At 30.3% G+C, this 20006-nt stretch overlaps 1 protein-coding gene across 3 annotated transcripts in view; it reads right to left on the minus strand.

Moving 5' to 3' along the window:
* The window catches only part of LOC123270511 (calcitonin gene-related peptide type 1 receptor-like), a 280947-nt gene that overhangs the window by 235663 nt on the left and 25278 nt on the right, over positions 1 to 20006 (minus strand). For all 3 annotated transcript variants that reach the window (XM_044736600.1, XM_044736601.1, XM_044736602.1), the window contains exon 2: positions 1850 to 1930. In XM_044736600.1, coding sequence (XP_044592535.1) covers positions 1850 to 1867 — 18 coding nt within the window. In that variant the 5' untranslated portion in view covers positions 1868 to 1930. The remainder of the gene's footprint in view (positions 1 to 1849; positions 1931 to 20006) is intronic.

A 20006-nucleotide genomic window follows, 5' to 3' on the forward strand; every position in this document is an offset into this window, starting at 1 on the left:
TACTTCTATCTTTATATTTAATTTTTAAGATTTACGTAATTTAAAAATCTTAAAAATGTAAGATGGACGGTGTGGCTTAATGTATATAGAATAATCGAAAGGAAATTTAGTATAGACCGGATAGCTCAAATGGTAGAGTAGCCGACATGTCTTCGGAAGGTTCTGGGTTCGAATCCCAGTCCGAGCTATCTAATAATTTTTCTCGCATATTCTATAAACTCACATTAAGATGATCCTCCCCACATTCCTTTCTCAATCCTTTCCTACCAATATCCGGTTACGTGAATGTGGAACGCTTCACGTAATAATTACCGTAACTCCTATTCTTTCCCGCTTCACAGCAAAATTTTTAAAATTTACTTCTGTCAAGATCTAAATTTTTTGGAGCAAGAGGCTGAATTTTCTCAAAACAACAAGATTTTTTTAACTTAAATAAATTTTCTTGGATCAAGATACGTATTTCTTAAAGCAAGAGAATTAATTCTGTTGGAATAAGTGAAATTTCTTGTGTCAAAAAAAATGTTTTTTTCGCTCAAGAAAATAATTAAAAAGAAAAATATTTTCTTGACTCAAGTGAACCTTTTTTTCTGTGTAGAAAATTTAATCATTGGAAAACTGAAGCTAAGAATTGAAAAATTGAATTTTTTCGAGTTTTTTGGGTTTTGGAAAAATGGCTGCGGCCAAGTGTTGCCCTGATATAAAATAAAGCGAAAATTTAAAAAAGGATAAATGTAAATTGTCACCGTACGAGAGGGAATAACTAAATTTTTTGGAACGAATAATAGTCGAAGGGGTTGTAGTTATAATTCTTAACGTTTGTTGCCGTTGAGCATAAATATAAATCCCGGAGTGATGAATCGACTGTTAAGTTTTAATGAAACAACGCGACGAGGCGACTGTTTATTAGATTTAAAATTTTTCACTCCGTTCTATTAGACTCCCGGTTGCCACGCGAGACTTACTCTAATCCCAACTATTAAATACCTTGGATTAATTAACAAGACAATAAAATAAATAACGATAATAGTAACGACAGAGGCGACGGTAAGAGCGTGAGTTGATCTGCTGAGTGAGACTGTAATTGTTGTAACGTTATTCACCCGGTAGCTGAATTCAGCTCGTCAAAACCGGCTAATTATAAATTTCATTTATCTCTCGTGAAATTATATATTTGCCTAATTGCATCGATCGCTAATGAGACGGAGCGTCATGAAAAAAAGGCAATTGCTTTCGACAAATGAAATTATTTTTCCCGAATTTTAACTCTGACCCGCTGATTATTCATCGATGCTGCCGTCTCGTTAAACTCGGACCACTATTAAATTTTAATGACAAATCACCTCGATTATTAACGAGGCAATGAAACAAAAGTCAAAAGCCATTTTAAATTCAAATTCTCAAATAAAACTTTTCGCACGTCAATTTATATAATTTAAGCTTACTAAAAAAATTAATAAATTTCCCACTCAGTATTTAATGTCCCATCGCCCACAAATTACTCAACTCTCTGTAAACAGCCTGGATATTCTGATCAAAATAAACAAACCGTCCGAATTTCTGTGACGTACCAACGACATTGCGGCTTAAAATAAAAAAGCTGAATGATTGTTTCCCACTAAAAATTGTATATTGTAAGCTCTGTTTGTCGGAGTTTAGTTTCTTAACTGTAACGTCAATATGCCGTAAGGATTACAGATGTCTCTTTGAGAAGTCAGGAAGTTTAGATAAATCTATAAATATAAATCTATAGATTCTTCCGTGAAGCTGATATTATTTAGATGTCTTATATTTGAATATATAATATTGGTAAATGTATCTGTATTACATCTAAAGTTATATTGGGTCTTACCTTTATCTCGTCTTCCATCGTCGCGGGGATTAAGTGAGATCAGCTTCCAAAATTATCACAGTTCCAGGATTCTCCCAATTTCTGTAAAGAAAAAATTATTATATTATTTAAATTTATGACACTCAACTTTCCCTCGTGACTATCTAAGCAAATTTTTCTTTTTATATAAAAATATAATAATGATAATAAATTAAAAAGTTGATAGTTGTACCAGACAGTGAAAATTTAATTCTTTATTTTTAAAATTCTTACTTGAAAGTTAAAGATACGATAAAATTGATAAGAATATTTTTTGTAGAAAATTAAATTCTATAAAAAAGGTTTCTTATAATTTTTTTTGTATCTTCAATACTTGAGCCACAAACAACTTTTTAAATTTGTAAAAATTATAGATAAGTTTTATTACATCGGTTTTTATCTTTAAATTCAAATTTTGACGCAAGGAATTTTCTTAAGAAAGATAGAGAAAAATTGACAATAACTTTTTCTGTTGTAAATTAAATTTTCTATGAAAAATATTAACCCAGAATTTTAAATTAGAACTTGAAAATTCCAATCTTCAATAAATAAAATTTTGCTTTATTAAATTAAATAATGACTTTTGTTAAATTGCACTGTACTTTCTTAACTATTGACGTTTTTAAAGATATAAGCTCATCCCGATGTTTCACCGAGAGCTTTCATTTGAGAACCCACATGCATTTTTGATATATTTTTCATATAGACATATATATAAATATATGAAAAATTGATGTGGGTACTTAAATAAAAAGTCATAATGAGTGTAACATCGGGATGAGCTTATATATCTTTAAAAATGTTAATAATTAAGAAATGATCTTGTATCTTGTGAACTATTGACATTTTTAAAGATACAAGCTCATCCCGATGTTATACTCATCAAGAGCTTTCATTTGAGTAGCCACATGCATTTTGATATATTTTTTATATATACATATATATAATATATATAAATATATGAAAAATTGATGTGGGTACTCAAATGAAAGGTCTCGATGAGTGTAAAAAATACACAGTAAAAAATATTGTGTAAAATCAATACAATTTCTGTGTTAAATACCGTCAACACAAAATTAATGTTAAATTTGTGTTGTTTCAACACAAAGCTTGTGTCATTTTAACACATAGTTTGTGTCATTTTAACACAAAAGTGTGTTGAATTTTAACACTAATTTTGTGTTGACGGTATTTAACACAATATTTTTTACTGTGGCAGAATGAACTTATATCTTTAAAAATATGAAGAGTTCACAAGATCAAGGTCATTTCTTAATTATTGATATTTTTAAAGATATAAGCTCATCCCGATGTTACAATCATCGAGACCTTTCATTTGAATACCCACATGGCATTTTTTATATATTTTATATATATGGTATTTGTGAAATATATTTAATAGATAAAATATATGAAAAATTGATGTGGGTACTCAAATGAAAGGTCTTAATGAATGTAACATCGGGATGAGCTTATATCTTTAAAAATGTCAGGAGTTCACAAAATACAAGGTAATTTCTTAATTATGTGTCTAGAGATAGAGAATTTTCGAATGCAGCCTAAATACTAATCATAATAAATTGACCATCGGTGAAAATGATATGAAATCTCGAAAAGGCACAAATTCAAATCAAGACCTTTGCAATAACACTAAATTTCACTAAAAAAAACGATTTTATTATTATATATGATTATCCTGGAAACAAAATTTTTCTTATTCTCTTTTTAATATAGATAATACATTCGAGAAAAGGAATAAAAATATCATACTTATAATTTATACTATTTTTGTATTTTCTTTCTTTAAATACTTAATCCGTAAAGCACGGATGGAAAAATTTATCAGGCAAGAGGTCAACAATGGCAAAACACTTGGTGAGCTTAAAAAAGGCATCACATCCATATGCATACACATTAAATGTACTTGATGCTTTTATAAACATTAACCCATCTCAGAGATAATATTCACATTAATATGTTAACGGTCAAGTTAGTTTGAATTTCACAGCAGCTAAAATTATCTTGAATTTTTATTCTTCAAATTAAAATTACGATTCAATTAAGTCTTTATACTAATTTAAAATTCTCCGGGTATTATTTTCGTTAATTAAAAACTGATCTAAATTCCGCTGCCGTATTGTTTGTGGCATTATTATAATTTATAATCAATTCAGCGAAGCGAAAGAAATATGAATAAGAATTTATGTTTCAACAAATATTGTTGTTTATACATACAAATATAAATCAAATGAATTTTGAATCACTAGTGAACTAAATTTAGTTATAATTCTCGGAATAAATTCAGTCTGACTAATTCGCTTTAAATTTATTCATTGGAATATATATTTTTCGGATTATTTTATCATCAATACGCTTCAATTATTTTTTTAATGTTTAAATTAGGCTTTATAAAATTAAAAAAAAAAATATTTTTGGTTCAAATAATAATCTATAAATAAAAATAATTTATATTCATCAAATCAAAGTAAGTTTTAGAGAAAAAATAAGTTTATTTAACTTAAAGAGACAAAAATTTTGGGTCGACCGACAATTGATCCCAGGACAACTCATCCCGCGATGTTGTGTCAGCGTCATAATGTCAGCGACAAATTTGGGAATTGGGTGAATAAAGGATAAAGGGGGGAAGGGGGGACCTTTTTTTACTCAGTAGGAATTTTTATGGTAACTGAAAAAATATAGTTCGGGCAGCCCGGACCGGGACTCGAACCCGGATCGTTCGGTTACGCGCCAAAGGCTCTACCAGTTAAGCTATCCGAGACACTGTCCATAACTACCATTCAGTCACCTATTAAGACCTGATTTGAGTAAACACCACCGTCCATCACGGTAAATAACAAATATTAATTTGTAGTTAAATTTGTCGTATAGACAAGTCAGTGACACAATCGGGGGTGAAATGTCGTGGGACCAATTGTCGGTGGACCAAAATTTTGAATCAATAAAAAAAAATCTAAAAAAGTTCTGAAATATAATTTTTAGTAGATTTCATAAAAATCTAACTATTGTATTTGTCCTCATGCAACTTTTAAAAAATTTTACTATATTTCGACTTGACGAGCTGAGTCAGAAAATACATACGGTTCAAAAGTTTATGGATGTATATATATATATATAACGCGGCTTGTTAGCACGATAGCGTCGACAATTCTTAAGAGATCTTAATGAAACTCAACATACTTATTCTATGGATGATTACAAAGGTCGAGTTTAAATTTAAGCTGAATCGGACAATTAGTTTAAGGGGGTATTCTAGTCTAGAAGCATGTTTTTCTGGTAATTTTTTGAAGTGCCGTAAAAAAAAGGCAATCAATATTTTTGCGATCCATTTTTTTATGTTATTTATTAACATTACAAGAATACAGAAAAAAACAAAAAAATCTTTATTTTTCAGTCAAATTTACCTTTAATGACAAATTTATATACGAATTTTAAAATCGTTTATGCCTGGAGGAAATACAGGTGAACGATATTATAAATTATTAGATAAATAATTAGCTAAAAAATTCGTGCAATAGACTGGACAGCCAACAAAAAAATTTAGATTTATACACTGATAAAAAAATTAACTTGACTCAAGAGCCAAAATCTTGAACCAAGAATACCATTTTGAAGAAAATGATTTCTTGAGTGAAAAGAATAAATTCTTGAGTTAAGAAAAATTTACTTGAATAAAGAATAATTTCTTGATTCAAGAATTTATTCTCTTGACTCATGAAAATCATTTTCTTCAAAATGGTATTCTTAGTTCAAGATTTTGGCTCTTGAGTCAAATTAATTTTTTTATCAGTGTAGTATTATAAAAACCAGTCTCCAGAAAATATATTGTATAAAAATTATTATTAATATTATTTTATAAAAAATAAATTTTTTTAGTTGAGAAATCTACTTCCACTTCGGCTGCCGAATGGCTTTTTATAATTTGAACTCCAAAAAATGATCAAAGAGTTTTAAACTAAAAAAAATATCGATTTTCAGTTATAAACCAAAACGCACAATAAACTTTCTATCAATGCATCAATCTAACCCTGAAAAGAAAAAAGCCTATCTGCATGAAAAATCAAAACAAATCTCCTAAATCAAACGTCATTCCGATTCACTCACCAACAACAACAAAACGCCATTCGAGGTTTACGTGGCTGGTTTATGGATCTGATTGTCAAGTATTCTAGGGGATTTCACCACGAAATTAACCACTGACCGCAACTTTCCAATAGCAATCTACAATTGACACTGTACAGTGTGTAGCGCCGAGATTATTGTCCCCTGTCAAATTTTCTCTCCTTCGAAATAATTCTCTTCACACCACGTAACACCCGTTCCGTAATGCTGAGAAACATGTGGTGTCTTGTCAGTGTCACTTTGTCAGCCCTAATATCAAATTGCACTCACTAAAAATATTTAAAAACAGTCATTAAACACGAGGCTATTAAATGCGCATCGAAAACAGATATTGCAAAAACATTCAGTCAACACTTCCTAAAGTATTTATGTATACTAACTCTTATAAATTTAAATTTGACTAGTCAAAAAATATATAAAGTCATTAAAAGGCACAAATTCAACTCAAAATTTGTTTGATGGTACCAAATAAAACTTTAAAGATTTCTTTTTAAATAAAAATATTCCCGTGATCAAATTTAGCTTACTCTCATAATTATTCAGATGATAAATTTACTATCGCCGAAAAAAATATAAAACTGTGTAAAGACATAAACTCAAGTTATGAACTTTCTGATGTTACCAAATTCAACTATAGAAACCCAGTCTATAATAAATATATCGCCATCACAAAATTAGATTTATTCGCTCAATTATATGGATTAATATTTGAAACATATGACGACCCGAGTCAAAACATAAAATAGCCGCAACAGCGCTGCAACAGCGCCGTACGGAGTCTAAGTGCCCGCAACAGTGCCGCATCACAGCCGCAACAAATCTGTGATAAAATAAAAAAATTATAATTGCCGCAACACCACCGCAACACGGCTGCACTATAATAAATATTTCTAAAATACTTCTCAAATCCCGCAACACTGCCGAAACACAGCTGCAACAAATCTGTGACGAAATAATAAAATTGTGATTGCCGCAACACTTCCGCAACATCACCGCAACACGGCTGCACTGTACGAGTAAAAATTAAATTATTATTTTCTACTAGAAAATAATAAATTTCGATCGACCGCCGCAACACCGCTGCACTACCTTCGTTTGGTGGTATACATTGAAATAAAATATTTGTTCATCATTCAAATAGCTAAACTACATTCTTTTGTATTACTCATGCGGGAAAAGTAGTATCTTGGCGCTCGCTGTTGCGGTTGAAAAAGAACTGTTTGCCCATTTTAAAATTACGCACGAGTTTTTTCATAAATGAAACTGTTATTTGAATGCGACAAGTTTACTTATCGCACGCAAATTATTCTTGGCGCACACAAACTATCTTTGTCGCACGCAATTGACTGTGAAAACTGCTAAAATTAAAATAAATAACAAAAAAAAACACAATCTAACTGTCAATATTAAAGAAGTGAGGTTGACATTGCTAAGTTCATATTTTTAACGAAAGTAAAAATAATTAATTAATATTGAACTGTTTAATTGTGATAAAAATTAATTTAGCAGAAATTTAATAATTTTAATAATTTTTGTAAAAAATAAGTTATGACAAAAAAATATTTTTTTTAAATCGACATGTAGGAATTTTATAAAATAAAAAATCCAATTTTTTATGAATAATTTCTTATAACAAATTTTTTTGTTAAAGAAAATTAAAAAATTGTAGTGACAGCTAAGTTTAATGTCATCTAATTTTGTGTTGATTGCTTCAACGAGTAAATTTATTTTTTGTTAATTAATATTAATTACTTTGCATTTATTATCTAAAATATATTTGTTTCTTTTTTTTTAACTTTTCATTTGTTTTTAAGGACTGAGGGAGCTCCGCCCCCCCAACCCCCCTGCCGGGGCTTTGCCCCTGGACCCCACCGGGGCTTCCCCCCTGGACCCCGATCTTGTGTCCAGATCTATCGCCGCATTTGTAATACAAAATAGTATGTGCAACTCGTGCGACGTTGTCGATTATCCACTCAAGCGAATGACCGCACTCGCTTCGCTCGTGCGTTCAACTTCGCTTTCGTGGGCAATCGACAACTTGTCGCACTTTTTGCACAATATACTATTAGTTAACTACGACTTGCAGCACAGTTGGTAATGTTCGAGACTTTCATGCAGACGATCCAGGTATTTCGATAGGCGTGCCGCTTCTGTTCAACCCAGGGGACAAAATTAAAAATATATTTCAATAATACGACTAAAAAGAATCAATAATTTCGCGGTACTTTGGCCTGATTTAAAATTTTTTTTTGGTTTCCCGAGTAAAAATGAAATTATTATTTTTTACGGAAAAATAATAAATTTCGTTCGACCGCCGCACCACCGCTGCACCACCGCCGCACCATCGCTGCACGACCGCCGTTTGGCGGACTATTACGCCGCACGCTAAAAATTTACTCCCCCTAGCATCGCCGCACTACCGCTGCACCACCGCCGCACCAATGCTAAATCATACCTACAATTTCACAAAAAATGGTATCATAATTAATTTATCACGCAATAATTAATTAATAAATAATGCGACTAGAAATCTTTATGTAAGACCTATTGATCAAACTCCTTTTAATCGAATGCCTAATATTAAAAAAAAAAATTTTTTTTAAATCAGGCCAAAGCACCGCGAAATTATTGATTTTTTTAGTCGTATTGTTGATGTAGATTTTTAATTTCGTCCTCGGGTTGCACAGAAGCGGTACGCCTATTGAAATACTCTGAAAGAATTTTAAAAATTGAACTGTGATGGGATTCGAACCTGGATCGTCTGCATGGAAGTCTCGAACATTGCCAACTGCACTGCAAGCCATACTTAACTTAAAAAATTTAGTTAAGCTATTTGAATGATCAACGAATATATTATTTCAATGTATATACCATCAAACAGTGGTATGGTGCGGCGGTGGTGCAGCGGTGGTGCGGCGGTGGTGCAGCGGTGGTGCGGCGGTCGAACGAAATTTATTATTTTTTCGTAAAAATTAATAATTTTATTTTTACCCGGGCGCGTCACAGCTGTGGTGCGGCGGTGGTGCAGCGGTGGTGCGGCGAATAGAAATTTATTTACTTGTCACGGCGCTGATGCGGCGGTAGTGCGGCGAATAGATAAATTCTTTACTTGTCACGGCGGTGGTGCGGCGGTGATACGGCACTTGTAAAATAACCAAAATTTTCACGGCTGTAGTGCAGCGGTGGTGCGGCGCTTAAAAAGCCGTGCAGCGGTGGTGCGGCGGAATTCTGTTTTTACTCGGGTTGAATATTAGGCATTTCAATAAAAGGAGATTAAACAATAGGTCTTACATTAAAATTTATGTTCAAGTTATTTATTCATTAATTATTGCGTGGTAAATTAATTATGATGACATTTTTTGTGAAATTGTAGCTATGCTTTAGCATTGGGGTACAGCAGGGGTGTTGCGGCGGTATTGCGGCGATGATTTGAATAACATCAAGCAGCGTGCAGCTGTGTTGCGACGGTGTTGCAGCGATGCTTTAGATTAAAATTAAGCAGCTTGCGGCGGTGTTGCGGTTATGCGAGTCGAGAATAAAGATTTCGTGTTGCGGCGATTTTGTCTTCTAAACGGCTGTAGTGCAGCGGTGTTGCGGCAGTGGATAAAAATTTTATTTTTTAAAAATCAATTTTTATTTTTACTCGGGGACATTAACGTGAAATAAATTTTTTATCTAGCTTGAAATTTAAATCTATTTATAACAATTCCGAAAAGTAGTTATAATAAATTAACTATCTTAGAAGAGCTTATGAAACATTTAAAAAGCAAATTCAGGTCAAACCCTTTTTAATTATATCAAATCTAACTTAAAAACCCATTTTATCATATAAAATACATCAGAAACTAAATTTTCTGTATTCTCGTAATTATGTTAATCATTTTAAAAAATTAAAAAAATATAAGTTATGCCACTGATAGAAAGATTTAATTCTATTTAATATCTCGACGGTTTAATTAGTAATTTGTCTAACTTCTTATTTTTTAGAGGGTGATTTTTTAACATTTTGATGTAGCCATAATCGAATTATAAACTATTTGAATGATTCAGACCTAAATATTATATCTCTATTAGATAATAATGATATTAAATGGTTTTTTAAAGTGATAATAAATTTTAAACTAATTGTTTTTTTCGTACAAATAATAAATTCTCTAAAATGGAGTTAGACAATTTGCTAAATAGAACGTCGATCTGACAATTATTAAGAGTACAAGATAGTACTTCTCCAACTGACTAATGCAATATTAATTGGGTTTTTCCTTTTAATCCGTGTAAAATTGCTGCAATTATAATTAAATATTGTATGCGACCATTTTGCTAATTATCATAATTGACAATACAAATTTGTGATATGTAAAGAACTTATATTTATGAACCATTGTTTAAACTTTTTGCAACTCTGATGTTCTAAATCTCTTGGTAATTATTAATCTAGTTAATTTGTTAAATTACTGTAAGCTAAGCTTGAAGAGTAATAAATATAACAATAATAATAATAGTTCTATTTAATAAGATTTAGTAATAGTTACTAAATCATTTATTAAAGCTTATTTATTTCGACCAAATAAATATTTAGTAGTTTTTAACAAATTATTTACTGCTACACTGATAGAAGGATTTCTTAGTATTTAGAAAGATTTCTTTGTATTTAAGAAATCATTTCTTAAACATCATTTCTTAGTATCTAAAAAATATTTCTTAGTATTTAAGAAATATTTCTTAAATACTAGCCGTGTAAAAAAAAATTGTCCCAAAAATGTCCCAAGCGTGGGACATCTAAACGTGACACAATTTGGGACAATTTTGGGACATCTCAAAAAAAAATTAAAAATTTTTAAATAGTGCGTTTAAGTAATTTTTCGTCGATTTTAGGTATTTTTTTGAAGATTTTCAGAAGACTTCACAATTTCATGACAATTTTACTACAATTTTAAACGGTTTTTAAATGGTTTTGAAGAAGATAATTTATTTTTGCACAGCTGTAGATTTGTCTAGAAATTAATGGATGAAACATTTATTGAACATTTTTGGGACAATTTTAGGACATTTTTGGGAAAATTTTAGGACATTTTCGGAACATTTTTTTAATATTTTTAGGACAATTTTGAACGTTTTTCAAATAATTAAAAAAAAAAAACAATTTATTTTTGCACGGTTGTAGATTTGTCCTAAAATTAATAGATGAAAAATTTTAGGACATTTTTGGGACAACTTGAGGACATTTTTGGGACAACTTTAGGACATTTTGGGACAACTTTAGGACATTTTTGGGACAATTTTAGGACATTTTTGGGACAATTCTGTAATGTTTCTACAACAAACTTTGAACATTTTTAGAACTATTTCACGACACTTTTGAAAAAATATTTAAAAAATGTTCCGAAAATGTCCTAAAATTGTCCTAAAGTTGTCCTAAAATTGTCCCAAAAATGTCCTAAAATTGTCCCAAAAATGTCCTAAAATTTTTCATCTATTAATTTTAGTACAAATCTACAAGCGTGCATAAATAAATTATCTTTCTTGAAATCGGTCAAAAGTGTCGTGAAATAGTTCTAAAAATATTCAAAGTTTGTTGTAGAAACATTACAGAATTGTCCCAAAAATGTCCTAAAATTTTTCATCTATTAATTTTAGGACAAATCTACAATCGTGCAAAAATAAATTGTTTTTTTTTTTTTTAATTATTTGAAAAACGTTCAAAATTGTCCTAAAAATATTAAAAAAATATTCCGAAAATGTCCTAAAATTATCCCAAAAATGTCCTAAAATTGTCCCAAAAATGTTCAATAAATGTTTTATCCATTAATTTCTAGACAAATCTACAGCTGTGCAAAAATAAATTATCTTCTTCAAAATCATTTAAAAACCGTTTAAAATTGTAGTAAAATTGTCATGAAATTGTGAAGTCTTCTGAAAATCTTCAAAAAAATACCTAAAATCGACGAAAAATTACTTAAACGCACTATTTAAAAATTTTTAATTTTTTTTTTAGATGTCCCAAAATTGTCCCAAAAATGTCCCAAATTGTGTCACGTTTGGATGTCCCACGCTTGGGACATTTTTGGGACAATTTTGGGACAATTTTTTTTTACACGGGTAAGAAATACAATTACTAAAAAATATTTCTTAAATACAAAGAAATATTTCTTAAATACTAAGAAATATTTTTTAAATGCTAAGAAATCTTCTTAAATGGTAAAAAATCCTTCTATCAGTGTACTCAATAAATCGTTTATTCCTATTAAAGAAATTGATTTTTTAACTAATTTTAGCGTTAATTTAACTTTTTTACTCAAAATAAATCAAAATAATTAAAACAAATAATTTCAAGTAAAAATATAAGGTATTATAAAGAAAAGAATCTCATTAAATTATCATTTTTTATTTAAGACATTTATAAAATTTAAAATTAAACAATTTTTTAACATATCAATAATAGACAAATTGAAAAATTTAAACTAAACTCCACTGAGAAATGACATATAAGCCATTTGGGAGTATGTGTGTTTTCAAAGGGAAGATAAATTTCCCAAAATCGAGCTGAATAAAATAATCTAAGTCAGTGAATTGGTTATGTATCACATTGGAATTAAAGCATAACCATCTACCGACAATGCGTACCGAAGAAATATCAAGTACCTACTACTAAATATTATTTGGTGGAAACAAATATTTATTTCCATGTAATAAGGCTTTGTTTATATTGATATAATTTATTTAGAATAAAAAAATAATTTATTAAAGTGTAACAAATAATATTGATGGGTAAAAAAATATTTCTTTCTCCCAAATAAATGACTAAAAATTTTTTTACTAAATCAGTTTAGTACTCCTTACTAAATCCTTCTATTATTGCACAACTTTTTATAATAAAGATAGGGTAGAAAGATCGTTTTTGGCCAGTTAACATTTGAATTAATTTATAAAAAATTATAATATTATAACTATATTTTTGTTGAGTTTTAAAAAATTTATATTAAAACAAATTGAGTTTGTAATTGTTTATTAATATAAATTAATTTCTATCGTTTATTTGAACAATAAATGGCGATAAACAGTACACGGAAAAAAGAAAACTCGAAAAATTACAGTATATAATGCAACGTGGCGCTTCGTGATAAAAACTGGAAAAATTAGTTTCAGACTGTAATTATTACAGATTTTGTAAGAATTACATTGTAGAATGTAATATTTACATTGAAAGCTCTGAATATTAAATTTAGAAAAATGTTATTTCAAACTGTAATTTTTATAGTTTTAATTACGATGGGACCGATTTTACATTTTGTACTGTAATTTTGCGAATTTTCTTTTTTCTGTATATACAAACGGTACTTCTACCCTATGATACACTAATTATTTTTACAGCTATAAAATATTGTAATTTATTACATACATTGGTTTATTATTAATTTTTTTTCTTGATATTTTTTTATTTGACAATAATTAGTGATTCTGATTGAATGGAATTATCTATTGAAATTATAGGGTTATGAAAGTCTCAAAGTTTAATACTCCGTACTAAATCCTTCTATCAGTGTGGGTGTGCAATTTGTTATATATAACATATATATTATAGTCTAAAACTTATACATTTTGATACAAGTTTTATGTATATTTAGTAGTTTAATAGTTTTTTCAGTTAAACTTAAAAACGTTTCGTTTCTCAGTATAGATTTTTTTAACTTTTTTTTTTTTTTTTAGTACGCAGATATTGATGGATGGATAGATTTCAGATAGCTTGAATAGCATACGTATGGATGAATGTACGTCCATTAGAGCCGTGGCAGTGGAATTCTAGTTCTAGTTTTCTTGTATTTATTAGTCAGATGATGTTGATCGATGCTACGTTGGGAGAATCGTACGTCATGTAAATAACGCTCTGATGATTTAAAAACTTTTGGCGCGGTGCCAGCAATCACTTGACATGTGTACATTTTTACAACCAATTACCATATTCTGGGTTTATTGTTTCTTTGAATTGTCAATCGTCAATGATGCTGCACTGAAAAAAATAATCGGTAGTACCAAATAATTGGTAATCGGTAGAAGTTACCGATTTTTTTCAGGAAGCCTCTACCGATTTTAATCGGTTGCCTCTACCGATTTTAATCGGTAACCTCTACCGATTTTAATCGGTAACCTCTACCGAAAAATCGGTAACCTCTACAAATTTACATTTACCGAAGAACTATTTTTTGGGGCCCATTACTGAAGCATAAATGATATGTCAACATGATTTTCATGTGACAGAAATATGATTTTCATGTGGCAGTAACATGATTTTCATGTGACAGCAACATGATTTTCATGTGGCAGTAACATGATTTTCATGTGGCAGGCAATTCTTTACTAAAAAGTTGATGTAACGTTTTCATAGTTGTCGCTTTTCATTGCTATGCCAACCACTTCGGCAACGATAACTATGGCAACGGTTAGATAATAATGAATAAAATTTGTAAAAATATTGATTAATTAAATTTTCGATGATAAACATTTTGACAGAAGCATACTCAAATGATAGGTCTCGATGAGCGTAACATCAGGATGAGCTTATATCTTAAAAAGTTTCAATAATTAGGAAATTGCGTTGTATTTTGTCCACTGATGATATTTTTAACGATATAAGCTTTTTAACTTTTTAATAAAGGATTTTATATAAACAATATTGCTCATATTTATGGAATATATAAAATATATAAAAAATTCATGTGAGTATTTAAATGAAAGGTTTCGATAAGTGTAATACCAGAATGAGCTTTTATCGTTGAAAATATCATTAGTGGATAAAATACAACGTCATTTCTTAATTATTGAAATTTTATGAAGTATAAACTCATCCTGATGTTACTCTCATTGAGACTTTTCATTTGAGTACGCACACGATTTTTTTCATACATTTCATATGTATGATATTTTTCATATTTGTAAAATACACAAAATATAAAAAACTTCATGTGGGGATTCAAATGAAAGGTCTCGATAAGTGTAACATCGGGATGAGCTTATTTCTTTAAAAATGTTAATATTTCACAAGATACAATGTCATTTTTTAATTATTGACATTTTTTAAGATATAAGCTCATCCCGATGTTACACTCATCAAGAGCTTTCATATGAGTACCCACATGCATTTTTGATATATTTTTCATATATACATATATATATATATATATATATATATATATATATATATATAAATATATGAAAAATTGATGTGGGTACTCAAATGAAAGGTCTCGATGAATGTAACATCGGGATGAGCTTATATCTTAAAATATATCAATAGTTCAGAAGATACACGGTTATTGCTTAATTAATAACGTTTTTTAAGATATAAGCTCATCCTGATGTTACACTCATCAATAGCTTTCATTTGAGTACCCACATGCATTTTTGATATATTTTTCATATATACATATATATAAATGTATGAAAAATTGATGTGGGTACTCAAATAAAAGGTCTCGATGAATGTAACACCAGGATGAGCTTATATCGATAACAATATCATTAGTGGATAAAATACGTCATTTCTTAATTATTGACATTTTTTAAAATATAAACTCATCCTGATGTTACTCTCATTGAGACGTGTCGTTTGAGTACGCACACGACTTTTTTCATACATTTTTTATATATGATATTTTTCATATTTGTAAAATATATAAAATACATAAAAAATTGGTGTGGGTATTTAAATGGAAGATCTCGATAAGTGTAACACCAGGACAAGCTTACCACATGAAAATCATGTTGACATGTCATTTATACTTTAGTTATAGGCCCCAAAAACTATTTCTTCGGTAGATGTAAATTGGTAGAGGTTACCGATTTTTCAGTAGAGGCTACCGATTTTTCGATAGGGGTTACCGATTAAAATCGGTAGAGGCAACCGATTAAAATCGGTAGAGATTACCGATTAGAAATCGGTAGCTGCTACCGAAAAAAAATCGGTAACCTCTACCGATTTTAATCGGTTGCCTCTACCGAAAAATCGGTAGCCTCTACCGAAAAAAAATCGGTAACCTCTACCGATTATTTTTTTCAGTGTGTTAATAGCCGAAGAAAAAAATTAGGAAAACGGTTGACCCTAAAGGCCATCCCTGCAACTTCCCGCTAATTCCGTTAATACCTGGCCGCTTTTTTGAGCTCTTCGAGCTCAAAAGTACAATCTGTGTGTTGTTTTAAGCTCTCCGAGCTCAAAAAGATACCTTTTCTATGCTTTTGAGCTCTTTGAGCTCAAAAGTCTGATAGAAGTTTCATGGAACACTATTTTTTGAATGTTCATACCGCAATAACTTTTGAATGAATGAACCGATTTTTACGCGGTTGGCGGCATTCTACGTAGTTTTTTAAGCCTTATAAATAATTTCTAAGTTTCAATTGGTCAAACTAGAAATTTCGGAGTAACTCTGAAAAACACTTTTTCGGTTTTCTTTCGTTCACGATATCTCTAGAACGAATCAACCGATTTTGACCAGCTTGGTGGCAATCGACGTGGTTTTATGATGTTAAGAGCTGATTAGTTTTTGGAATCGATCGGTAGAGCTGTTTGAAAGTTATTCCAAAAAATGTCGAAGTTATGTTGAAAAAATCCTTATTTCCAAATATTTCGTCGAGGATATCTCTCGAACTAATCAACCGATTTCCACGTTTTCGGCGGCAATCGACGCGGTTTTTTAACCTCTGAAATTATTCTATATCATCAAAAACGATCCGAGAAGAAATTACGAAGTTATGTGAAAAAAACACTTTTTTCGGTTTTCTTTCGTTCACGCTATCTCTCGAACGAATCAACCGATTTTGATCGGGTTGACGCCGATCGGCGTGGTTTTTCAAGCTTAAGGGCGGATTAGTTTTTGAAGTTGATCGATAGAGCCGTTTAAAAGATATTCCAAAAAAACTACTTTCAAAAATGATTTTTTTCTTATTTTTTTTAAGATTTTTCAAGATTTCTTAAAATCTATCGGTCCGAATCGGTTCAAATTCTCAGGAAATCTAAGTTCAGCGTAGCCCTTTCGAATGGCACCAACCGCGATGAAATCGGTTCAACCGTTCAAAAGTTATAAGCGAGTCACATAGTCACACACACACACACACACACACACACACACACACACACACACACACACACACACACACACACACACATACATACATACAGACATAGTGACAACATCGCGGGGGTAGTCAGGGAAGCTTCCTGTGACCTTCAAACGTCGAGATCTGATGAAAACTCGATTTTTGCCAAACGGGGTAAAAACAATAACTTCCCGATTTTTGAAAATCTGAGATTTTTAGCGGGAAGTTAAAAAATTTTCGAACGAAAATAAAAAGCTTAAATTCAGAATAGTCGGAATAAATAATATTTATAATTAAAATGAAAATTATAAAAGTTTTATTTATTTTTTTTTTAAAGCGAGGATAATTTTCGAGGAAAAGTTGAACTGTTAAACTTTTAATTAGTGCCGCGGGAATTTTAGTTACATTATCTTGACAAAGTTGAATAGCAATGAGAGTAAGAAGCTTTTTAATTCTTGATAAAGATGGAGAGATTTAATTACAATGAGATGGTTTAAACCAAAGTGCATAAATATTTACTAACTATTTGAGAACGAGTGAATAAGAGAATGCAATCAATCCCGAATTTGAAAGCATACTAATTAAACGACAAAGGATTTGAGCGCAAATACTCACACACGGTCACATTTATATAATATACACAGATATATTTATTTATAAATTGAATCTAAGTAAACAAGTGGAACGTGTTAATGTCTGACAGGCTAGCTCCGGGTGTGCTGTTGGTAAACCGAGAGGCGTGGTCACATAAACCACCATCAACTATGTTTTCTATCAACCTACGCATTCATACTTCATTATAATTTGCAAATTTTTTTCGATTAATTTATGTTATTTGTTCCAGGATTTTTATAAGTTACGTGCTTCTTTATTGCATAGAGATCCCAAAATAGTAGAAAAATTGAACATTTTGTTGAAATTAAATGCACTGAAAAAAATTGAGTTGATTCAAGATAAAAATTGTTGAATTAAAAAAATCACTTTGAAGAGTTTCATCAGGGCAATTCCGCGGGAGACGATTTTTGACATAAATTTTTAAATCACAGTATTTGTTACTTTTTTTTATACCAATTTTTTTCAATTTGAGGAGGAGTAAGAGCATTTGTGTTGCACGAACGTCGAAGTCTAATTTGAAAAGCAAATTAGTTTTGATAACTGCTACTAAAAAAAAACGTAGAAAAGTTGCAAAAAAAGTTACGCAAAAGTTACGCGTTTCTGATGTTTACAGCGATTCTGAAGATGAACCTTAAGTCTGATAAATCGCCGACTATTCCAAACAAATAATTTATTTTAGTTACATAGGAAAGTGCACGGTGAGAAATTTCTGTAGAAATTTACTATGCATACATAATAAGACTGAACCTTAATGACTCAATTCAAAATATTACCATAAAAATTTAAGAATATCATATTGTACCAATCAATATTTACTAGGGACCATAGTAAATTTGACCATGCAACTGTTACATAAACATATATAAAAAATTTTCGTAAACTGACAGAACAAAAACTGTTAGTGTGCTTAAAACTTTTCATTATAGTTTCATAGTAAAATTTCTGTTGCTCAGTCGACAATAAAAATTTATAAAAAAGTTTCACATTTAGTCACGTGTACTCGGTTTAAATTTAAAATTGTGACTATGAAATTTTCAAATGTCCCATAGTAAACGTATGCGCGTCAGTCGCGACGCGCGCTCTTTCATTTTTTCGTGCTGCTTTGTTTTGTCAACATAAGTCTACAGACGCTATCAGTAGTGGTTAACGGTGTTATGAAAATTGCAATAAACATTAAGTTTTAAATAAATATTAGTTTATAAATCCATCAACACATGAATAGTTAATGAAAATTTGTAAGATTCATAAATAACAAAATATTTAATAATTTACCGTGAAAAATTAAAATGAAAACAAACATTTGATGGTTAACCTGCAACCGACACTTCTAATAATAATAAAAAATAATTTAAAAGTTATATATTGTGTTTATAATTATCTATATATATATATAGGAGACTTTCTATAGATATAGATAGTCACTCATCACGATATCTCTGGAACTATAAGACCTAGAGACTTGAAATTTGGCAGGAATATTCCTTTTGCCAAGTAGAGGTCAGCTAAGAACGGATTTCACGAAATTCCACCCACAAGGGGGGTTGCGGGGGTGTTCACGAAAAAAATTCATATTTTTCAATTATGGCTTTTAATAGTTCAAAACTTGGTCAGAATGTTTCAAATTACATTTAGAAATTTTTTAAAAACGAATTCTGTGACATTCCACCCCCCCTGGCGTGCCCGTGCGTGGGCGTCAAATTAAGAAAAAATTCGTAAATTTCAATCTATAGCTATTAATACTTTGAAACATGGCCAGAATGCTTTTTTGGCGTTTTTGAGCTGTTAAGAATAAATTTCATTAAATTCTACCCCCACATGTCCATGCGTGAGCGTAAAATTAAAAGAAATTGTACCTTTTAATCTATAGCAGCTAAAGGATTGAAACTGGGCCAGATGGATTTTTTTGGAGTTTTTGAGCTGTAAAGAATGAATTTTATGAAATGCCACCCTCACAAATCCTTGCGTGGGCGTTAATTAAAAAATTATAAAATTCAATTCCTAAAGGATAATAAGAAGGCATTAAATATAGAAAAAATTACAAATTTTTATATAAGGTAAAAGCCATAATAGATGATCATGTACCATTATATGATCACTCTATGTATTTGTATACCTATATTTGTGAATATAGATATACAAATACACGTATATTGTACGCCACGCGAAGCGGGCGGGTAACGGCTAGTTCATAATAAAATTAACTGCCAAAATAAATCCTACGTTCATTGTTAAAAATGAAAAAAAAAAATAAAAAAAACTATATTTTAAAAAAATATTTTTAAAAATTATTGCAAAC

Source organism: Cotesia glomerata, linkage group LG8 (genome assembly GCF_020080835.1).
Source record: "Cotesia glomerata isolate CgM1 linkage group LG8, MPM_Cglom_v2.3, whole genome shotgun sequence".
Taxonomy (NCBI): Eukaryota; Metazoa; Arthropoda; class Insecta; order Hymenoptera; family Braconidae; genus Cotesia; species Cotesia glomerata.